The 19,701-nt window shown below is 36.2% G+C and overlaps 1 protein-coding gene across 2 annotated transcripts in view; it reads left to right on the top strand.

The window, feature by feature from the left end:
- MALRD1 (MAM and LDL receptor class A domain containing 1) overlaps positions 1–19,701 on the top strand; it is a 770,287-nt gene that overhangs the window by 15,926 nt on the left and 734,660 nt on the right. For both annotated transcript variants that reach the window (XM_053896000.1, XM_019460623.2), the window contains exons 2-4: positions 3,435–3,575; positions 19,237–19,331; positions 19,420–19,581. In XM_053896000.1, coding sequence (XP_053751975.1) covers positions 3,435–3,575; positions 19,237–19,331; positions 19,420–19,581 — 398 coding nt within the window. The remainder of the gene's footprint in view (positions 1–3,434; positions 3,576–19,236; positions 19,332–19,419; positions 19,582–19,701) is intronic.

The following is a 19,701-nucleotide window of genomic DNA, read 5'->3' as shown; positions in this document are numbered from 1 at the left end:
CTCATACCCATTAGAATGGCTATTATAAGCAAACAAACCCCCAGGAAATAACAAGTGTTGGCAAAGATGTTGAGATATTGGAACGCTTGTGCAATGTGGTGGGAATGCAAAATCTTTTAGCTTTTCTGCGAAATGGCAGATAATTAAAAGCAGAATTATTACATGATACAACAATACTATACTATATACTGTATACTGTATGGTGGGTGCCAGTAGAGTGGTGGGGTCAGGAAGGAGATAATGGGAAGTTAGTGTTATTGGGTATGGAGTTTCAGCTGGAACAAAAAAAAGACTCTGGGGTTGGATGGTGGCAATGGTTGCATAGCAATGTGAATGTATTTAGTACTATGGACCAGTACACTTAAAAATGGTTGAAAGGTACATTTTGTGTTGTGTATTTTGCCACACTTTTTCAGAAAAGAGCAGGACTCATCATTAAGACTACAATTGTGCCTCGTAGACCTTTTAGGAGGAAGAGAGATGTGCACTATTAATATAGGCCCAAGCAAAACTGTGAAATAAGTGGTTTGCTTTTAGTTTCTTCTACCTCTCCCTTTCTAGATTTTTCCTAATTCTGATATTTTCCGTCTTCTAAGAACTTTATATTGTGATGATATACCCAATCCTGAGGTCTGTACCAATTTCTTCACCATTACCACTGTTAAAAGTTTATTCTGTTCCTTCACATTTTCTCAGAAAAGTGCCCTACGTCAACTATCACTGAGGAATATAAGTTAATATTTTTCTTCCTGTGATGGTGTCAGTGATTGATTCTGAGGAACACTTCAGCGAATTTTTAATGCGAATCTGGCACTGTGGAAGACAATTCAGGGGATTATTGGGCCTTCTAAGCACCCTCAGATCACAACATGGAGACAGTCTCCTTCTTTGACTACAGCATGTCTGACCTTTGAGATCACAAATTGGAAAAATGATGAGTTCCACGCACTCAAATAGCCCAGGAACATGGATTCTACTGATAAGTTCTTGCACACTGCTCGTTATTGTTCCATATCCTGTCCAACTGTGGCCTTACTCAACACCATTTAGTGATGGCTGTGGAGGCAAAAATCTCTATGTAGGCAGATTTTAACAAATAGTTTCAGACTTGAATGTAGATGTGTGGCATATGGAACAAAAAGGCAAATCAGCTACAATTCAAGAAACATTGTTCAAACGGTTTAAAATATACAATTCTCTGTTGGGGGAAAATAAATTGAAAATTTTCGGATGCAATTTTTGAATAATCCAGTGGTTATTAGGAGTTTGTGATTTTTATAAGAATTACTTGAAAGTGTGTGCTCATTAGATTTATTTTATAACAAAAAGAACCCCTGTTGAGACTATTCCAAAGGAAAAAATGTTCTATTTAGCTATTTTTCTAGTTTTAACACTTCCAGAAATCATTATCATAATCTTTATGTGTTAAAAAGAACAAAAGACATTGCAAATAGACATCAACGAAGTAATTGTAATGCAAAGTAGTTTCTTGGTATTTAAAAAATGTCTGACACTTACGTGAGAATGTATGTACATTTTATACACACAATTGCTGAAACCTGGTGATAAAAACAGTTTAGAATACTTTAGAATCACATATAGATTGTTGTAAAAATTGCTGGGAACTACAGGAAATTTGAAAATATACTAATGCAGATACATGCATAGTTCATTGAATGACACGCACACATTTATACAAATAATTATATAGTTTAGTTCCTTTTTTGTTCAATCAGATTCTCTGGGTTACGAGAGGTCCATGAGGTAATAATTGGCGTATTCCGGTTATTTTAAATATTTCAAAGGCCTTATGGCAATTGTAAATTTAGCCATGGTATGATTCATAGACTAATCAAATTTCTTAGCTTTTGGATGGGATGACATCAATTCTGTCTGGAAATACTGGTTCCCTCAGGCCGACTAGAAATTCTCATAGAACTTTGTAGGCTTTTGATAAAAATAGAACAGCGGACTAATAATTAGACCTCAGAAGATGAGCTTTAAGAACTCATGTTCTGAGGTCAGAAAGACCTGGGTTCTAATGTTAGTGCCAGCGCTCACTAGCTATTCTGTCTCGGGCGAGCTACTTTATGCCTTGTAATGACACATGGCCCAAGTTTCCTCACTTTTTAAAATCGAAGAAAATGCCTCCTTCATAAGGTTGATGTAAGGAATAAATAAACTACTGCAAATAGAATGCCTAGCACAGAACAAACTATTGTTTGTTCTTGATAAATTGTAGCTATTAAGATTCCTGTTATTACAGAATATAGCTGGACCATGAAATTTTTCAAAATAAGGGATCTAGGCGTAAAATAAATGAAATAGACCACCGGCAAGAAAGCACGTTTACTTAATGTCATTAAGTGATATTTCTAAATCAGCTTTGAGTACTCCTGTATGATCTCAAGAACATGCACCAGATCTATTATTATTATATAATATTTTGCCCGTAAGGAGCTTAAGTCAAATTATGATTTCGTGACTGGGTTGCCAAGCACAGCCTAACTATTAACCAGCATATCTATTCCCACAGTGGCTAATGCAACCAGTCAGGGCAAGAACAAACTTGTCAAAGGAAAATCTCCACAGTTGCTGAGAAGTATAGTCCAGCAGGGGCTATTTGTGGTTGAGATAATCTATTTTTTAGAGAGGGACCTTTGCAGATGTTGGATAATGAAATAAAGCCCTACCTGATTGTTATTGTGAACAACCAAATGTCCAAACCCTTCAGCTTCTACCAAGCCTCTTGGATCACTTAAACTCAGGACAAATACAAAAAGGGCCAGAAATCGCCTTTGTTGTGATAAAAGCACCCAGAATTCCAAGAACAATGATATGTAACAGGAAGGTGCTCTGTTTAGTTCCAGGAGTGCATCACAGCTATGGATCTTTGAGTTTCAGTCCTGGGTGATTTGGTCTGCCCACTCCTGAAATTCTGATATGCCTGGGGCATATCAAGGTGGAGTTGAAGATATAACAATCATAATTCCTCATATTTTATGGTTCTAAGAGTTGTATTTTATATGAATTATGTCATTAGATTCCCATAGCAATCATTTGAGCGAGAGAGGGCAGGATGTCATTATTCTAATCTTACAAGGGAAGAAAAGGGCTTGCTGTGGTTAAGTGGTTTAGCTAAAGCACTCGGGTAATAGGAGACAAAACCGAGCTTAGGTCCTCAGTCTTCTGACCCTAAGTGGCCTTCTTTCTGTTTGACCACACGGGCTTCTGGCTTCTGTGTGTGGTGATTTATTGGAATGTCATCTGCAGAAAAAGCTCTACATTAATAAAGTAGACTTAAAATGGGGAAAATAGTCCTTATGTTAATCTACTTCTGCCATTTGTGGCTGAGCTTTTTTTTTTTCTATTATTGTCTGATTTCTTAAGCCAAATGGGGTTCTGAAAGCTCATTTTTTTCCTCTCTCAATTAGGCTCCAATTATGAAAGATGTGATTTTGAGAATGGGCTCTGTAGTATGACACAAGATCGGAGTCTGCAACCTGGTTGGACAAAGAGAAATGGGATGGCCGGTCACTCACTTCCATTTTATGATCACAGTGGTAATATGTCTGGTAAATGCTTCGAATTTCTTTCTTTTTTCTTTTCTTCTTTTTTTGTTTTGGTCAAGTGGTTGATTATTTATATAGCAATTATTGGGTGATTGTATTTATCAATTATTATAATGTCTAACTTTATGCATTCTTTAACCACTTTCAAGATGTTTATTATATAAAATATCACATTGGATTCTCAAAATTGGGTTCCTGGGGTCCTAAAGGTCTATCTAAATAATCCTTGGGATTTTCTAGCTATTTTGACTCTTCATGGAAAATGTAAAATTTAATGTGATAATGCTACATAGATTAATTAATCATATTATTTTGCTCTTGGCTATGCTGATTTCAGCTCCCATGGGCTGCTCAGTAGTCCTTAAGGTGGCTCTGGGGCCAGACATTATTCATTTCTTTATTTGATAACTAACCAACTTCACATTCATTCGCCATTTTGTACCAGGTGATTAAGATATTTTAGTGAACAAAAATCAACTGTATGCCTTTCCTCATCTGATGGGCTTATACTTGATATGAAAAGAGGTCGTATATTGCCTGGCATAACTAATTGAAGGCTGGTGATTTTTTTGTAAAAGTGATGCTTTTCTCAAATAAACACAATCAAATTTTAAATGTGAGTATTTCCCTAGAGATAATTTAAAGCAAGCCAATCTTTGGGTATTAGGCATTAATTCTTTGGAAACGTTTATGTATGTTTACAAATGTTTACATGCAATTCCACGAATACTTATACATGTGGAATTAGAATCCTGGCTCCATCATTTACAAGCTATATGATCTTGAGCAATTTACTTTCTTAAGCTGTGTTTTTCTCAGCTCTGAGGAGGGGAACAATGATCCTTAGTCTGTAGGTAGTTGATATAAGAGCTAAATGGGATGTTGTTGGTAAAACTTGCCATAAAACATCTGATATTCAAAAAAAGTTGCTATTTAGTACATTTCTGAATAATTTTGGTGTTCCTGACTTTAACTTCGATGTAAGTGAACTGGAGTTTGTTACTTTGCTTGGCTTTGTTATTTTGTTTGGCAAAAATACTTTTTCAAAAATAACTGTTAACAATTGTTAGGAATAAGCCAATTTTATTCAAACAAGGGACCAACTTCACAAACAGGAGCAATGACTCACTGCAATATATAACATTTTTATTACATATCCAGTTATGTTAGATGGTGATGATATTGAATCTGGTTCCCAATTTTTAGCCATTGCAATACCTTGCCAGTTGTTTGATTCTGTGTATCTCTCCTTTAGAATCTCCCTGCTGCTTCTTTCTTTTACTTAAAAACTTTTCACAGCATACATTTACTTATCCTAGTCTTCTTCATGGACAGAATATCTGATATTTTATCTTTTTGTTGCCTATGGCTCTTGTTCTATTCTTCTTTTGGGCCTCCTCATCTTGGGAGTTAGACAACCAGGATCTCTGTCATTCTGCTTCCGGCTTCCCTCTTTCCTTCCCTCCTCCATTTCCTCCCTTTTTCTTTGTTTTTCTTCCTACTCTTCTCTCATGCTGATTTGTTTGATAGTCAAGAGATAAAATGGGGGCAATTCACATCAAAATTGTGATGTTATATAGACAGACACCATTGTAGTGAGATCACTTGGTCTGAGTTCAGAGCTCTGGAGTCAGGCTAGATGGGTTTGAACCCTGCCTGTCAAACTGCTAGTTATGTAGTCTCAATTTCCTTGTCTGTAAAGTGGGAATAATCATAAGAAAAGCCTCATAGGAAAAAGCGGCAAAATATTGCCTGGCAAAGTTATTGAAGGCTGATGATTTTAATAATAGTGATGCATCTCTTGTAACTACAATTAAATGCTAAAATATGAGTATTGTCTACATATAATTTTAAATAAGCAAATGTTCTGCCTTTAGATATTAGCTATTTGAAGATGTTTATAGAAAAATAATCTTATTGGAATCATGTCTTCATTCAAAAATCCTTATTTCATGAGTATTAATAAAATTTTTGATTAATTTACTCTTGAAATAATTTGGTAGTGCTCCAAAATAATATTTTTCATCATGTAATCAATGCCTTGAGAAGTTTTCAGAGCTAAGTTTGAAAATCTATCAGAACATTAAAAACATCACTGTGTCAATATTTGAAGTCTACTAAAGCTCAGGGCACAGTGATTAAAACATAATATTGATTTAAAAAAGTATATAGCATCACATTTAGATGAAATGGTATCACTACAAAAATTCAAATACATCTTTTCAACAATGGTAAAACTTTAATTAAAAAAAGAATTAAATATGAGTTTTTCTTGGAACTTATCAGAATATAGAGTTTTAAATAATTCTGAAGTTCAGGTGATATTAAGGGTGATACATGAGGTTGTTTTTTTTTTAATGTTTATTTATTTATGAGACACACACACACACACACAGAATCTGAAGCAGGCTCCAGGCTCTGAGCTGTCAGCACAGAGCCTGATACGGGGCTCAAACTCATGAATGGTGAGATCATGACCTGAGCCAAAGTTGGTCGCTTAACTGACTGAGCCAGCCAGTGCCCCTGTTCTCTATGGCCGCACCTGCAATGACCCATTGCTGGGCAGTTTTTTGATCATATGGGATTGCTGGGTAGCATATAATAGCTTTGAAAGTTTTGTTTACACTGTGTTTCTTAATTCATGGCCATATTAACTCTATTTTGCCTAGTAAGCTATAAGCAGGGTCTATATGTCCACTTATTTTTTATTTGTATGGCCCCTATCCCAGTTTATTACAGTTATTTCTAGCATATGAAAAGTTTCCAGAAAACTTTACTATAAATAGCCATATACCCACAATTTAGGTTATATATCTAAAATTACTGTATTTGTTTTATCAAATATCTATCTATCCATCTGCCAATCCATTTCTCCATTTATCAATCCATCATATTTTCAATGCATTCCAAAGAAGTTGCAGGAATCACTTTGCCCCAAGTATACGAGTATCTAGACACAGTGGTCAACAAAACATGGCCTGTGGGTCATTTGCCTGTTTTTGTAAATACAGTGGGTTTTTTATAGCCTTTTTCTTAAAGTTTATGTATTTATTGTGAGAGGGAGAGAGAGAGAATCCCAAGCAGGCTCTGCACCGTCAGCATGGAGCCCGACTCGGGGCTCAAGCTCACTAACTGTGAAATCATGACTTGCGCTGAAACCAAGAATCAGTAGAGACACCCAGACACCCCGGAAGAAAGTTTTATCACAACCCAGGCCCTCCTACTCATTTACAAAGTGACTGTGGCTGCTTTTGTGCTATAACTTTGGAGTTGAGTGGTTGTGACAGAGACCATATGGTCCACAAAGCCTAAACTATTCGGCACTTTAAGAAAAAGTGTGTTTGCCCTGTGCTAGAATTCAATATTCATTACAGTTTTTTTTTTAATTTTGAGGTCATATTTACATTATATGCAAACACAATCATAAGTGTACTATTTGATAAGTTCTGACAAAGGCACTCACCTGTGCAACCTAAGCACCTCACAAAATGTAGAGCCTTATCGGCACGCCACAGAATTCCCTCATATACCTTCCTAGTCAACCTTTGCTCCCATCCTCCACTCCCAAGATAATCACCGTTTTAATTTCTTCTGCTGTGGGTTTGTCTTGCCTGTTCTGGAACTTCATATAAATCAACTCATAAAGTATACATACTTTGTTCAAAGTTTTCTTCACTTAGCCTAATGCTTCAGATTCATCCATGTTGTAGCATGTATCATGTATCATGAGTTCTTTCCTTTTTTATTTCTAGGTAGTATGCAATTATATGAATTTATTCATCCATTCTCCCATTGAAGGACATGTATGGTTTTTTCCTGTTTTGAAATATGATGAAGAAAACTGCTATAACATTTCTATATAAGTCTTTGTGTCTTTCTGTTTTTAAATCTCTTGGGTAAATACATAGAAGTGAAATGCTGTGTCGATGTATGTTCAGTTTTACGAGAACTTCCAGATCTTTCTCTAAGGTGTTTCTAATTTAGTTTAAGTGGCTGGTTAATTTGCTTAGCCTCCAATGGAAGATGTTTTGTTTGTTGTGCACAGCAGTTCAAATATCAATTCAGTTCTTTTAACCTTTACTAGAAGTACACCTTCCCTGTACATGCATGTTTTAATTTTAGCCAGAGATTTGGGTAGTTTTTTCATAGAACACAGGCTACCTCTTTTTCTGGCTCTCCTCTTCCCAGAATTCTTCCCTTTATTCATTGCGGACCTGGCTGTCCTAGCTTCCTTTGGTTGATTCTTCTGGCCAAGAAGAGAACAGTCTTTCTATCAGGATTTTAGCCGCAGGGCACCTGGGTGGCTCAGTCGGTTGGCCTTCCAACTTCAGCTCAGGTCACAATCTCGCGGTCCTTGAGTTCAAGCCCTGCATTGAGCTCTGTGCTGGACAGCTCAGAGCCTGGAGCCTGCTTCCGATTCTATGTCTCCCTCTCTCTCTGCCCCTCCCCCTCTCACACTCTGTCTCTCACTCTCAAAAATAAATAAACATTCAAAAAAATTAAAAAAAAAAAAAAGAATTTAGGCTCACACTCCAGCTACCACTGCAGCCTAACCTCAGGCCATAGCCCGAAGGAATCTACCTTGTTCTGATCCTTTCCTCCAAGTTTCTGTTCTCATAAAAATATGCCGCTTTGGTTTATCTTTAAAGCCTCCTGAGATCTCAACTTGTAGGTTTTTCTGTATAAGCGTTCTGTTTATCATTGGGTGTTCTCACATCAGCATATCTAAATTGTTCCATGCTGCCCTTTGTGAAGGGCACTAGGAACCATAATGTATTTCTGAATACTTACTTAGCGAGCTGCATTATTTAGACAGTGAGTTGTATTATTTTACTAATAAATAGCAGGAGACAAAAACTGGAAAGAACCTCCTATTCACTTCCTAGATCAAGTTTTCTCAGTCTTTATAGTCTTCATCTCTGAAATCAGTGAAAAGTTAATGTTTACTTGTTATTTTATATATTTATTATTTCCAACACTTTTTACTGAGGATCTACATTGCTCTGCATATATTATAGGACCTGCAGGTATAAGAGTGTAGAAGAACACAGTTCTTGTCCCAGTGAACTCGCAATCTAGTGATGGAGACATAAACCTTATACCTTTTCTGTTCTAGGAATCTGCATATTTTTTCCTTCAAGGACCAGATAGTAAATAGTTTTGGCTTTTTAGATCATGCAGTTTATGTCCCAACTACTCAATTCTGCTATTACACTGTGAAAGTAGCCATTGGTAATACATAGAGATTAAGCATGGCTGTGTTATAATAAAACTTTATTGATGGACCCTGAAGTTGATCATTCATATAATTTTCACGTGTCAGAAAATATTTTTCTTTTAAACTTTTTCAACCATTTAACCCATGTAACAACCCTCAGCTCTCAGGCTATACAAAATCTGGTGGCAAGTGGGATTTATTTTTTTTATTTTTTTTATTTAAAAAAATTTTTTTTTAATGTTTATTTATTTTTGAGACAGAGAGAGACAGAGCATGAACGGGGGAGGGTCAGAGAGAGGGAGACACAGAATCGGAAGCAGGCTCCAGGCTCTGAGCCATCAGCCCAGAGCCCGACGCGGGGCTCGAACTCGCGGACCGCGAGATCGTGACCTGAGCTGAAGTCGGACGCTTAACCGACTGAGCCACCCAGGTGCCCCGGCAAGTGAGATTTATATATGAGTCGTAGTTTGCTGTCAGTAAACATTAGTTGAGCATTTTTGCATCTGACAATATGCACTCCTGGGGATGTATGAGTATAAAATAAAATTCCTCCTCCAAGAACTAACAAATAAATTATAATCTTAATTTTAGTGGTTAGTGTTCACTTTTGTAGCAAACATAGGTGAGGTGTACCTTGATGTATACTCTGATTCTGTGTAAGAATCAGTTTCATTATGCTATTACTTAAAAATTCACCTGAATTTTCAATTAAGGAGGAGATTTTATTTTAGTAGTTAAGCCTGTTCCCTACAATAAAATAAAAACAAGATTTGTATTATGGATGGAATTCAGTATATTCTTTTATTTGCTCCATTTTTAATATTGTAGTTACACCATTTTAAAAGTAAAAAAATAATTAAACATGGAAAATTTATGCTTATGTACATGTATTTATATAACGTGGTGACAATTGTGAATTTCAGTTCAAAAGCTTTTTTTAACCCTAGAGTGGGTAAGCCATCATGACAAATGCTGTGAATACTATAAAGACTATTGAAATATATGTTGCATATGATATGATCTCTTTGGAAAGCATTCTTGAGAATAAAACAATTAATTATAATACAGGGGAAATTTGAAAAATGCTGTGATGTTAGTCGGAGCGTATTATTCTGTGGATGTAGGCAAATTCTGACCCTGGGAAAAAAGCCACTCTAAATGGGAACTGATGTCATCACTTTTTTTTAAGTTTATATTTGAGAGAGAGAGCACATGCACAAGTGGGGGAGGGGCAGAGAGCTAGAGGGAGACAGAGCTAGAGAGAGAGACAGAGAGAGAGAATCTCAGGCAGGCTTCACACCGTCAGCACAGAGCCCCGATGTAGCGCTCAAACCCATGAGCCCTAATATCATGACCGGAGCTGAAATCAAGAGTCGGACACCCAACCAACTGAGCTACCCAGGCACCCCCTGATGTCATCACTTTAAGACAGGGCTTGAGAAGGGACTTGAGAGATGAGTGGTGTTCCAGTGAATAGGGAAGTGAAAGACATGATATTCGCTACTGAAAGAACCACATAAGGACCATGTAGAGATGCTCGGTGTATCGGTGTGCTCAGGCAGTGATATACAGTCTGTTCTGGCTAGAGGATACTGTCTTTGGAAATGAAGATTAGGCCAAAAGTATATTTGGGAATGTCAAGAATTATGTCACCCAAAGGTTACTGATTTCGTGCCTCAGTACCATTGCCTTCCCTGTTTTCCCTCCTCTACCAACTCCTTCACAGTTGACGGTCCTCTTTCTGCTGCTGGCCAACCAGGCAGCAGAAATGAAAGACATTGATGGATGTGTGGCAGTGTCTGAGAAGTTGCACAAAGAATTTCAAGGGCATACATATTTGGTACTTAGTGATTCATTCTGCCTCCGGTAGTATTTTGCAGAGAGCTTTATTTCTTCCACAAATTCTTTGATTGTCAAGCTAATAATATCAAGGTCCTGGATGTGCGCCTGCATGCATGTGCATTTTAAATTAGTGAGCTACGTGAAGTTTTCAGAATTCCTGAACAAAATTGATGTCTATTTTTTATTAGATAATATAATATCTGTTTATTTTCCCAATTCTTTTATTTCAAATTCAGAGTAATACACCAGTCAGGTAATCATAGTTGACAACTTAGATGATTATTTGAATTAACTGATAGGACATCAATGAAATTTTTCCATTTAACAATAAGTAGTCAAGCTGTCAAATTTTTTTAAGGTAAGCAATATTATTCCACTGATTGGAGCTAAAAATAACACATTCCATAATTTCTCTGTAAAAATACGGAATTTTTTTCCTATGTATCATTTGTTTTTCTTTTGGCAGGAATCTTATCTTTACAGGCAGATGGCTTGTTTATATGTTAAATTTATGTGGGTATATATTCTTCAAATTAATTTAGCCATAAGTGAAAAAATATATACTCAACAGAAATTCATAAAATCAAATAGTAGTGTATTAAAATAAATATAATACACATTTCAAAGAATATATCTTTTGAACCACAGCCAAATGGCCAGTAGCCGGCTATGTTCCCAAATGAAAGTGGGCAGGGAATTTCACCAATTAAAGCAGTTGGAAAGGACCCAGCGGATTTCATTTCTTTGCAAATGAAGTCTGGCAACACTGATGAGTAGATACATTGATTCAGTGTGTCCTACAACTGAATTAGTCAAGGAAGAATTTAGAAGAACTCAGCGAGTTTAGGCTTCATAGACTGGTCAGCCACCCTAAAATGTAGCAAGTGGAACAGGAGAACCAAATAATGCCTACCTAATTGTGCTGGCAGAATTCTCAAGATGTACCTCCCAAGATTCCCAACCCTTGGTTTTTCAGTCAAAACTAACCTAGGTACTTTTGTGAAAAGACTTTATAGATGTACTATGGTTGCTAATCAGCTGACCTTAAAATAAATTTAATCTGGACTGTTCAAGTGAGCCCAGTGTAATCACATGGTTCCTTAGGAAAGTCTATGTGTAAGATCATGTCATTTGCAAATAGAGATAGTTTTACTTTCTGTTTCCATTCTAGATTCCTTTTATTTCATTTCCTTATCTAATTGCCTGGCTAGAAACTCCAGTGCAATGTTGAACAGAAGTAGTAACAGATATTCTTATCCTACTCCTATTAGGGGGAATATTTTTCAATCTTTTACGATCAGGTATGATGTTAGGTGAGGGTTTTTTGTGGATGTAATTTGTTAGGTAAGGATGTTCCCTTCTGTGACTCATGTATCGAGTGTTTTTATCATGAGAGTTTGTCACATGTGTTTCTGCATCTGTTGAGACGATCATGTGGTTTTGGCCTTTCCTTGATCAATGTGGTGTTTTATAGTGATGGGTTTTCATATGTTGAGCTAACTAAATTCCTGAGATAAATTCTACCTGTCATGGTGAATAATCCTTTTCATATCTTGCATGATGAGGCTTTCTTGTATTTTGTTTAGTATTTTTACATTTATATTAATTAGAGTTATCAATCTATAGTTTTCTTGTCATAGGTTGGGCTGGTTTTGATACCAAGGTAATAATGGCCTCACAGAGTCGACAAGTCTTCTCTCCTCTTCCAATTTGTGCAAGAGTTTGTGAAGTATTGGTTTTAATTCTTGTCTAAGTGGTTTATAGAATTCACTGGTGAATCCTGCCGTGAGTGAGAATTTCTTTGTGGGAAGTTTTTTGATTGCTGATTCATTCTTTTTACTTGTTATAATTTATTCAGATTTTATATTTCTTCTTGAGTTAGTTTTGGTCCTGAGTCAGTGTTTGTGTCTTTAAGAATTTGTCCATATCATTTATGTTATCTAATTCGTTGGCTTGCAAATGTTGATGATATTACCCTACAGTTTATTTCTATAAAGTTGGTAGTTCTGACCCTTGTTTGACTCTTCAGTTAGCAAATTGAGTCCTTTTGTCCCCCTATTAGTCAGTCTAGTAAAAGGTTTGTTAATTTTGTTGTCTTTCCAGGAACCAACTTTTGGTTTAATTGGTTTCTGTTGTCTATTTTTTATTTCATTTATCTCTGTTCTAATGTTTATTATTTTCTTCCTTTGCTGGCTTTGGGTTTGGTCTGCTCTTCTTTTACTAGCTTTGTAAGATGGAAGGTTAGACTGTGTTTAAAACTTTCTTTTTTTAAGTTTAATAATTTAGAGCTCCAAATTTATTTCTAAGCACCGATTTAACTGTGTCCCATACATTTTGATGCAATGTATTTTCAATTTTATTTATCTCAAGTATTTTCTTGTTTTAATATATTTTTTTAATGTTCATTTATTTTTGAGAGAAAGAGACAGAGTGTGAGCAGGAGAGGGGCAGAGAGAGAGAAGGAGACACAGGGTCTAAAGCAGGCTCCAGACTCTGAGCTGTCAGCACAGAGCTCAACAGGGAGCTCAAACTCATGAACTGTGAGATCATGACCAACCAACTGAGCCACCGAGGCTCCCCTTTAATATTTTTTTAATGTTCATTTGTTTTTGAGAGAGAGACACAGAGCACGAGCAGGATAGGGACAGAGAGAGAGAGGGAGACACAGAATCAGAGCAGGCTCCAGGCTCAGCTCAGAGACTGGGCTCAAACCCAGGAGCTGGGAGACCATGACCCTGGCTGAAGTCATATGCTTAACCTACTGAGCCACCCATGTGCCCCTATCTCGAGTATTTTCTAATTCTCTTCTGGTTTCTCCTTTGACCCATTAGTTCCTAGGAGTATGTTGTTTGATTTCCACATATTTGGGATTTTCCCACGTTTCTTTCTGCTCTTGACTCAAATGACTCCACTGTGGCTATAGAACATTACTTGTTTAATTCATATCTTCTTAAATATATTGAGACTTGTTTTATGGCTAAAATGTGGTCATTCCTGGAGAATATTCTGTGTGCACCATAGAAGCATATGTATTTTGCTGTCGTTGGATGGAGTGTTCTATATGTCTGTTAGGTCTAAGAGGAGTATCATGTTGCTCAAGTTTTTTATTTCCTTACTGATATTCTAAGTATTTTATCCAATCTTAAATGTAAGGTACTGGAGTCTCCAACTTTTATTGTTGAATTGTCTATTTTCGCTTTGTTTTTATTGACTTTTGCTTCATATACTTTAGGCTCTATTTTGAGGAACATATGTTGGTAATTATTATATTTTCTTGATGGGTTGATTCTTTTATCATTATAAATTGTACTTGTTTGTCCCTAATAGCAAATCTTTTTGTGCATGTTCATTTTTTTCCTGAATTTCCAGATCTTCTTTAGTTATTATTTGTATATTATGGTTTTCATATCCCTTTATTTTCACCCTCTTTGGATAATTATATTATTGGATCATACTTTTATACAATGTGTCAACCTTGGAGTTTTGACTGGGGACTTTCACCAATTTACATATAACATAATTACTTATGAGATGGACTTCACAGCTGCCAGTTGCTATTTGCTTTCTGTCTGTCTCCTGTTTTTCTTGTTACTCTTTTCCTCCATTACTATTTTCTGTTACACAGATATTTTGTAGTATATCATCTTAATTTATTTTTTCACTATGTATTTTTTGAATTATTTTATTAGTGGCTGCCTAGGGATTACAACAAACTAGATTGGATTCATACCAATTTAATTGCAGTAGTATATTAAGGAAAGTTGTCTTATCTATCTCCATTTTCCATACCTTTACTGCCTCAAGTACATCTTTATATATTGTGTGCCCATCAACAGTGAATTCTAATTTTTATTTTTATCAATTATAACAACCAATTATAATGATTAGTTTTTGATTTTTATGGTTTATATTTCTTGATGTTCTCAATCATCTATTTTATTGATATTCTCTATTTCGTGAGACATCATTCATACGGGTTTTTTTTTTTAGTACTTTAGATATGGTTTCCATTGGCTCTTTGAAAGATTTAAAATAGCTGATTTAAAGTCTTTATCCAGTAGGTCCAATGCCTTGGCTTCCTCAGAGATACTTTCTATTGATTTGTTTTTCTTCTGCACGGGTCATATTTTCTTGTTTCTTTATATTTCTCACAATTTCTTTTGCAACATGGACATTTAAAACAGTATAACATGACAAATCTGAGAGTCTTGCTTCCTCCCTTTCACATTTTGTTGTTATAGTTGTTTGTTTGTTGTTTTTTACTTCAGTGACTTTTCTAGACCAATTCTGTAGTCTTTTTTTTTTTTTTTTCATGTGTAGCCACTAAATTCTCTGCATGGTCAGATTAGTGGTCAGTTAATGATTGAAAAGAGAGTTCCAGGGCACCTGGTGGTTCAGTCGGTTAAGCATCTGACTCTTGATTTTGGCTTAGGTCATGATCTCACAGTTTGTGAGATCCAGCCCTAATCGGGATTGTTTCTCTCCCCCTCTCTTCACCTCCCCTGTACTCTTTCTCACTCTCTCTTTCTCTCAAAAATAAATAAATAAACTTAAAAAAAAAAAAAGAAAAGAGAGTTCCTTAAATCCCTGGAATCAATAAATCCCCCAGTGTTTGTTGAGGGACTTTGTATGCGTGTTGGGATGCACCTTCAGTAAAACCAGGAAGTTCACAACTCTGTCTTAGTTTTAACTTTCTGCTTTCATAGAGCCTCAAAGTCAGCCAGAGATGAGGGCAGAGGGCCTTTTCAGGTCTTTCCAGAGCATGTGTACAGCCCTGTGCATGAACATGTCTATCTAGATTTGCAGGAAAAATAGGAGCATTTCACAGCTTCCTATTGCCACTAAATTGGAATTGAAGGTAGAAAATAGATATTGTCCTATGTGACATCTCATTCCTCAGAGTTTGCTTTAAGCTTTTTGGTTAGCCCACTTAAGCCCCAACTATTATTATCCACAGCCTCAGGCAAATGTACAGTTAAACTACTTACCTTGGGTTTCCTCCATCTCCCATGTTGTAAGTGATTACTAGGAATGCCTGGGAGCAGAAGTAACATAAATCTACTGCTTGTCACAGAGTGACCAACTAGCTCGAATGCTTGCTGCAAAGAAGAATTTTTTCGGTGGACCGGGTATTAATAGGGTGAATTTCAGACAGCCTCGTAAGTGGGGTCCTTCGGGAAATACCACACATGTCAAATGATGACAATTATTTGGTAATGGAGGTTGGACAGAGCTCTAACTCTATTCTGCTTATTGTTGTGGATGCCATGCTGGGCTGCTACTTCTCAAAGTTGTTCTGGAGCTGGCAGTGGACGACGGGAATAAGACGAGTTAAAAAAAAACCCATAAAACTCACTGTTTTTACTGAGATTCCACTATTTCTTCAATAAAAGCTCCCCAGTTTGCCAAGCCTTGCTATGACCATTTTTTTTTGGGGGGGGGGCAGTTTTTTTCCCCATTGCCTTTATAGAGGAGTAAATTTTGAGGGGTATTTTCATTGGCATTTTGGTTAACATCACCCTCATGTGTATAATCAAGTTTTATGATGCACTAAAGTGATTCCTCTAGCTCCAGATCACCGAGGCAGGCTTAAATTGATATGGCTGCGTTCAGTTATACGTTGCCAGCCATTTTAAGAGATTAGTATTTGAGGACATCCTTTAGGAGATACAGTTTTAGCAAATATTATGTGGTTGTGATGAGCTTGTTAGTTTAACAAGCAGGTATGAGACAAACTTACGATTCAATGGAAAGAGAATTTAACACATAGAACTTAACAACTTGAAGCAGTTTATATCGAAGACTATTATTTCTTCTCTGTTATCTGAACTTAGCCACATTTCTGTCATAGAAGAGAACACTTTTGCCTTTCCAAAAGTTTTGGCGCTTTAACCTTTGCTTCGGGCCTTGGACCTTGTCATGATGATCCATTCCTGCAGACTGATTTTTGGGGAAATGTTCTTGAGAACTGATATTATCTCACTGTCAGAATACTCAATTTTTTTAAGTTCCTTTGAGCCAGTTGGTTACTCTGTAACATGCCAGTAGGATTTATGTTCCTTCTGCTCCCACGCATTCCTATTAATCACTTAGAACTTGGGAAAAGGAAGAAATGCAAGGCTGCTGTCAATAATAGTTGAAGACGGTGACACTGAAAATTCTACGTTATCTTTTCCTGAGGATCAAGGCTGGTGAAATGCACTGCCGAAGTTATTGGATTTAGCCCTGCAGACTTGATTCATGTTTTTTGTTGCTTTCATATTTTATATACTTCCTTTTTTTTTTTTTTTTGGTCATCAGTCTTGGGTTATGTTAGGATTTTATTCCAACACTTACCCAGCAACTGAGAAAAAAAATTTTTTTTGAAAGCCCTTTAATATAAACATTTAACATTATCAATAAAATGACACTATTGTTATTTTGTCATTTGAATAATTAGCAATTTGCTATGAGATTCTTTGAAATACGTTTTAAAGATATGCTATGCAGTGGCTTTTATGGATGCAGGTATAAAGTGGGAATTTATGAATGATATCAACAAACTGAAATGAATATGGTAGAGATTAATAGACAATTTACAACGGTGACAATTATATTTGTATATGTGTATGATGTGATTGCTCATTGGGCTACTATAAGGGATGAGAGGGGTGTGTACAGAAAACATTGGATACATTTTTGTTTATCAGCTTCTTAAGTCTCTTCTCAGTGGTCGGAAGCAGCAGTAGGAGGGGGTATAAGATGAAAGATGGGACATGTGGGAAAAACTTATGCTGCCAAAAATGTGCTTCTTTCTTTTATACCCGTAGACATGATGACTAAGGTCCTATGGAAAACAAGAGGGAGTTTTCTATAAGATGGTATTTGTCCCTGAGGAACATCTTCATCTATGAATTAAAGAAATTCTATACTCACCATAGGGAGCAAGGGAAAATTGAGTGTGCATTTCAAAAAATGCTTCCTATTGCCACTAAATTGGAATTGAAGGTAGAAAATAGATATTGGTATTGGGTGCATTTTGAATGCTGTTTTTGTTTTCACCCATGAAAAGAAAGTTTATTTATTACTCGATAAATGTCAAAAGATCTCAAGCTGTTTTCTGAATTTCAAAGTTTTCTTTTTATGATAACCTGGAGATGAGTGTTTAGGTTTTTTTGACAAAATACAGAATAATTTACAGTGTTATGTACCAAATGATGTACTTTATACTTATAAAACATGCTACTTAAGTATTGAAATAATTTATTATTTTATTGTAAATGCTACCCTATTGTTTAATAGAGTCAAATCTTATTTTTAAGCCCAAACTCAAGTAATTGAGTAATTTCCTTGAAAAATGAAAATTTATCTCGAGTAATAATAAATGAAAATTACCCAAGTAATTTCCTTGATAAATGAAAATTTTCTGTATATCTCATCGATGGTTTTAATAGGTGAATACTTATAAATAATAACTTAGGGCCTGTTGAATACTATTACCGTTTGTATTGCTAATATTATTTACATAACACTTGTATGTAAATAATAATATAAAATAAATATAATATCTCATATGCTTAGTTGATTATTTACTTGCTTGACATTTGCTTTACCTTCTGAAAATGAAGCAAGAGCCAACTAGTAATTGTCCACTTGTATCACTGTGATACCAGCAGCTCATCTAAATTATGTTTATGTCATTATTCCAGGGAATACATCCTCAGAATGGTTTTCCGTTATTGCAGGGACTTCATTTATGCCTCTGGCCATATTTATAACAATCATTAATGTCATTATTTTCTACTTAATTAGGGTACAGTTTTGGAATAGGTGTAGAGAAGAAGAGGTTTTTTAGGTTTCTTAATTTTGCTATCGATTCTCGCAATGATGTGATAATTAAATTTGATTTCCAATCCAGCTTTAAACTACCATGAATAACTCAGTAGATAGGTTGTCATAATCATGAATATAATTTTGTCATTCCTTTTGACAAATAGCAAAACGCCAAATAGAGTAGTAGAACACACCGGTTCCCCAATTACACACTATAACCTTGTCAGGCACTGTGGAAATTTATGAAAGCCCAGGGAATGTTCTACATTTATTTTATAGTCTTCTAAACAGTAACCGTCCGCTGGCATAGTCCCTACCGCACTATGCGGGAGAACGTCCGGGCTCTGCATTGTTCTCTATGATCCCGGGGCAAGCTACGACTCTTTGATCCAATTCTTTCTAGAGAAAATCACAGCAAACAGTGAACCCCTTTGCATCTTTCATTGAATTGCTTACTTTGGTGGGCAGTCCCAGTATCATGCTCTCCCTGGATACCATCTTTGCAAGGCTCTAACTTTCTATGTGACAGGAGATAATTTGGGTTGTGGCCTGCAGCCGATAATAATGTCATAGGGAGTATAATCACAATGAGCTATTTTGCTGGGTTACCTAATGAAGTAAAACTATCAGTCAGATCATTTGCAAAAGCAGATGATGTGGTTACATGTTTCATTCTTTAAACAGAAATATATTGACCTAATGTGCATATGGGCCTGAATTTTTGCATGGTGTGCTAAATAAGTTTGCCAAGGATTGCTCTGACTGTAACATGCTGACTATTGTTGCTAACAGCCCACTTCCTGTCACTGGTCTCCAAGGTGGATTCTACTTCCTCAAACTTAAGAAGCAGAGTGTTTCTTCCCACGAATATCCAACATGCCTGTCAGGTATTTGAAAAGACGCAGAATTTTCAATACTTTTCACAGTTGGGAACTTCTGTTTTATAATCATTTGGACATTCCTTATTTTTCACAGATTACATTTTATTACTTCTCCAGTCAAGTGGGTGGCAAATTAAGAGCTGGCCTTCAAACTACATGTGGTGGGCCCGTTCGGCATTTATGGCAAAACACAGCTGGGCTCCAGAATCAATGGGAGAGAAATGTCATGAGCATCCAGAGCAACCAGAAATTTCAGGTATGTGTGGTATATTTGCTAACCTTATCATTGAAGGAAAAATGATAAAATACAGATATTTATCGGTAGGTGAATTAAAAGTAGGATGACCCCTGCCCCAGTTGGTCAAGGCCTGAGGGA

This window comes from Panthera pardus, unplaced genomic scaffold, assembly GCF_024362965.1.
Source record: "Panthera pardus isolate Hobbes unplaced genomic scaffold, ASM2436296v1 HiC_scaffold_6, whole genome shotgun sequence".
NCBI classification, from domain to species: domain Eukaryota; kingdom Metazoa; phylum Chordata; class Mammalia; order Carnivora; family Felidae; genus Panthera; species Panthera pardus.
This window is presented reverse-complemented; position numbering and strand designations above follow the sequence as displayed.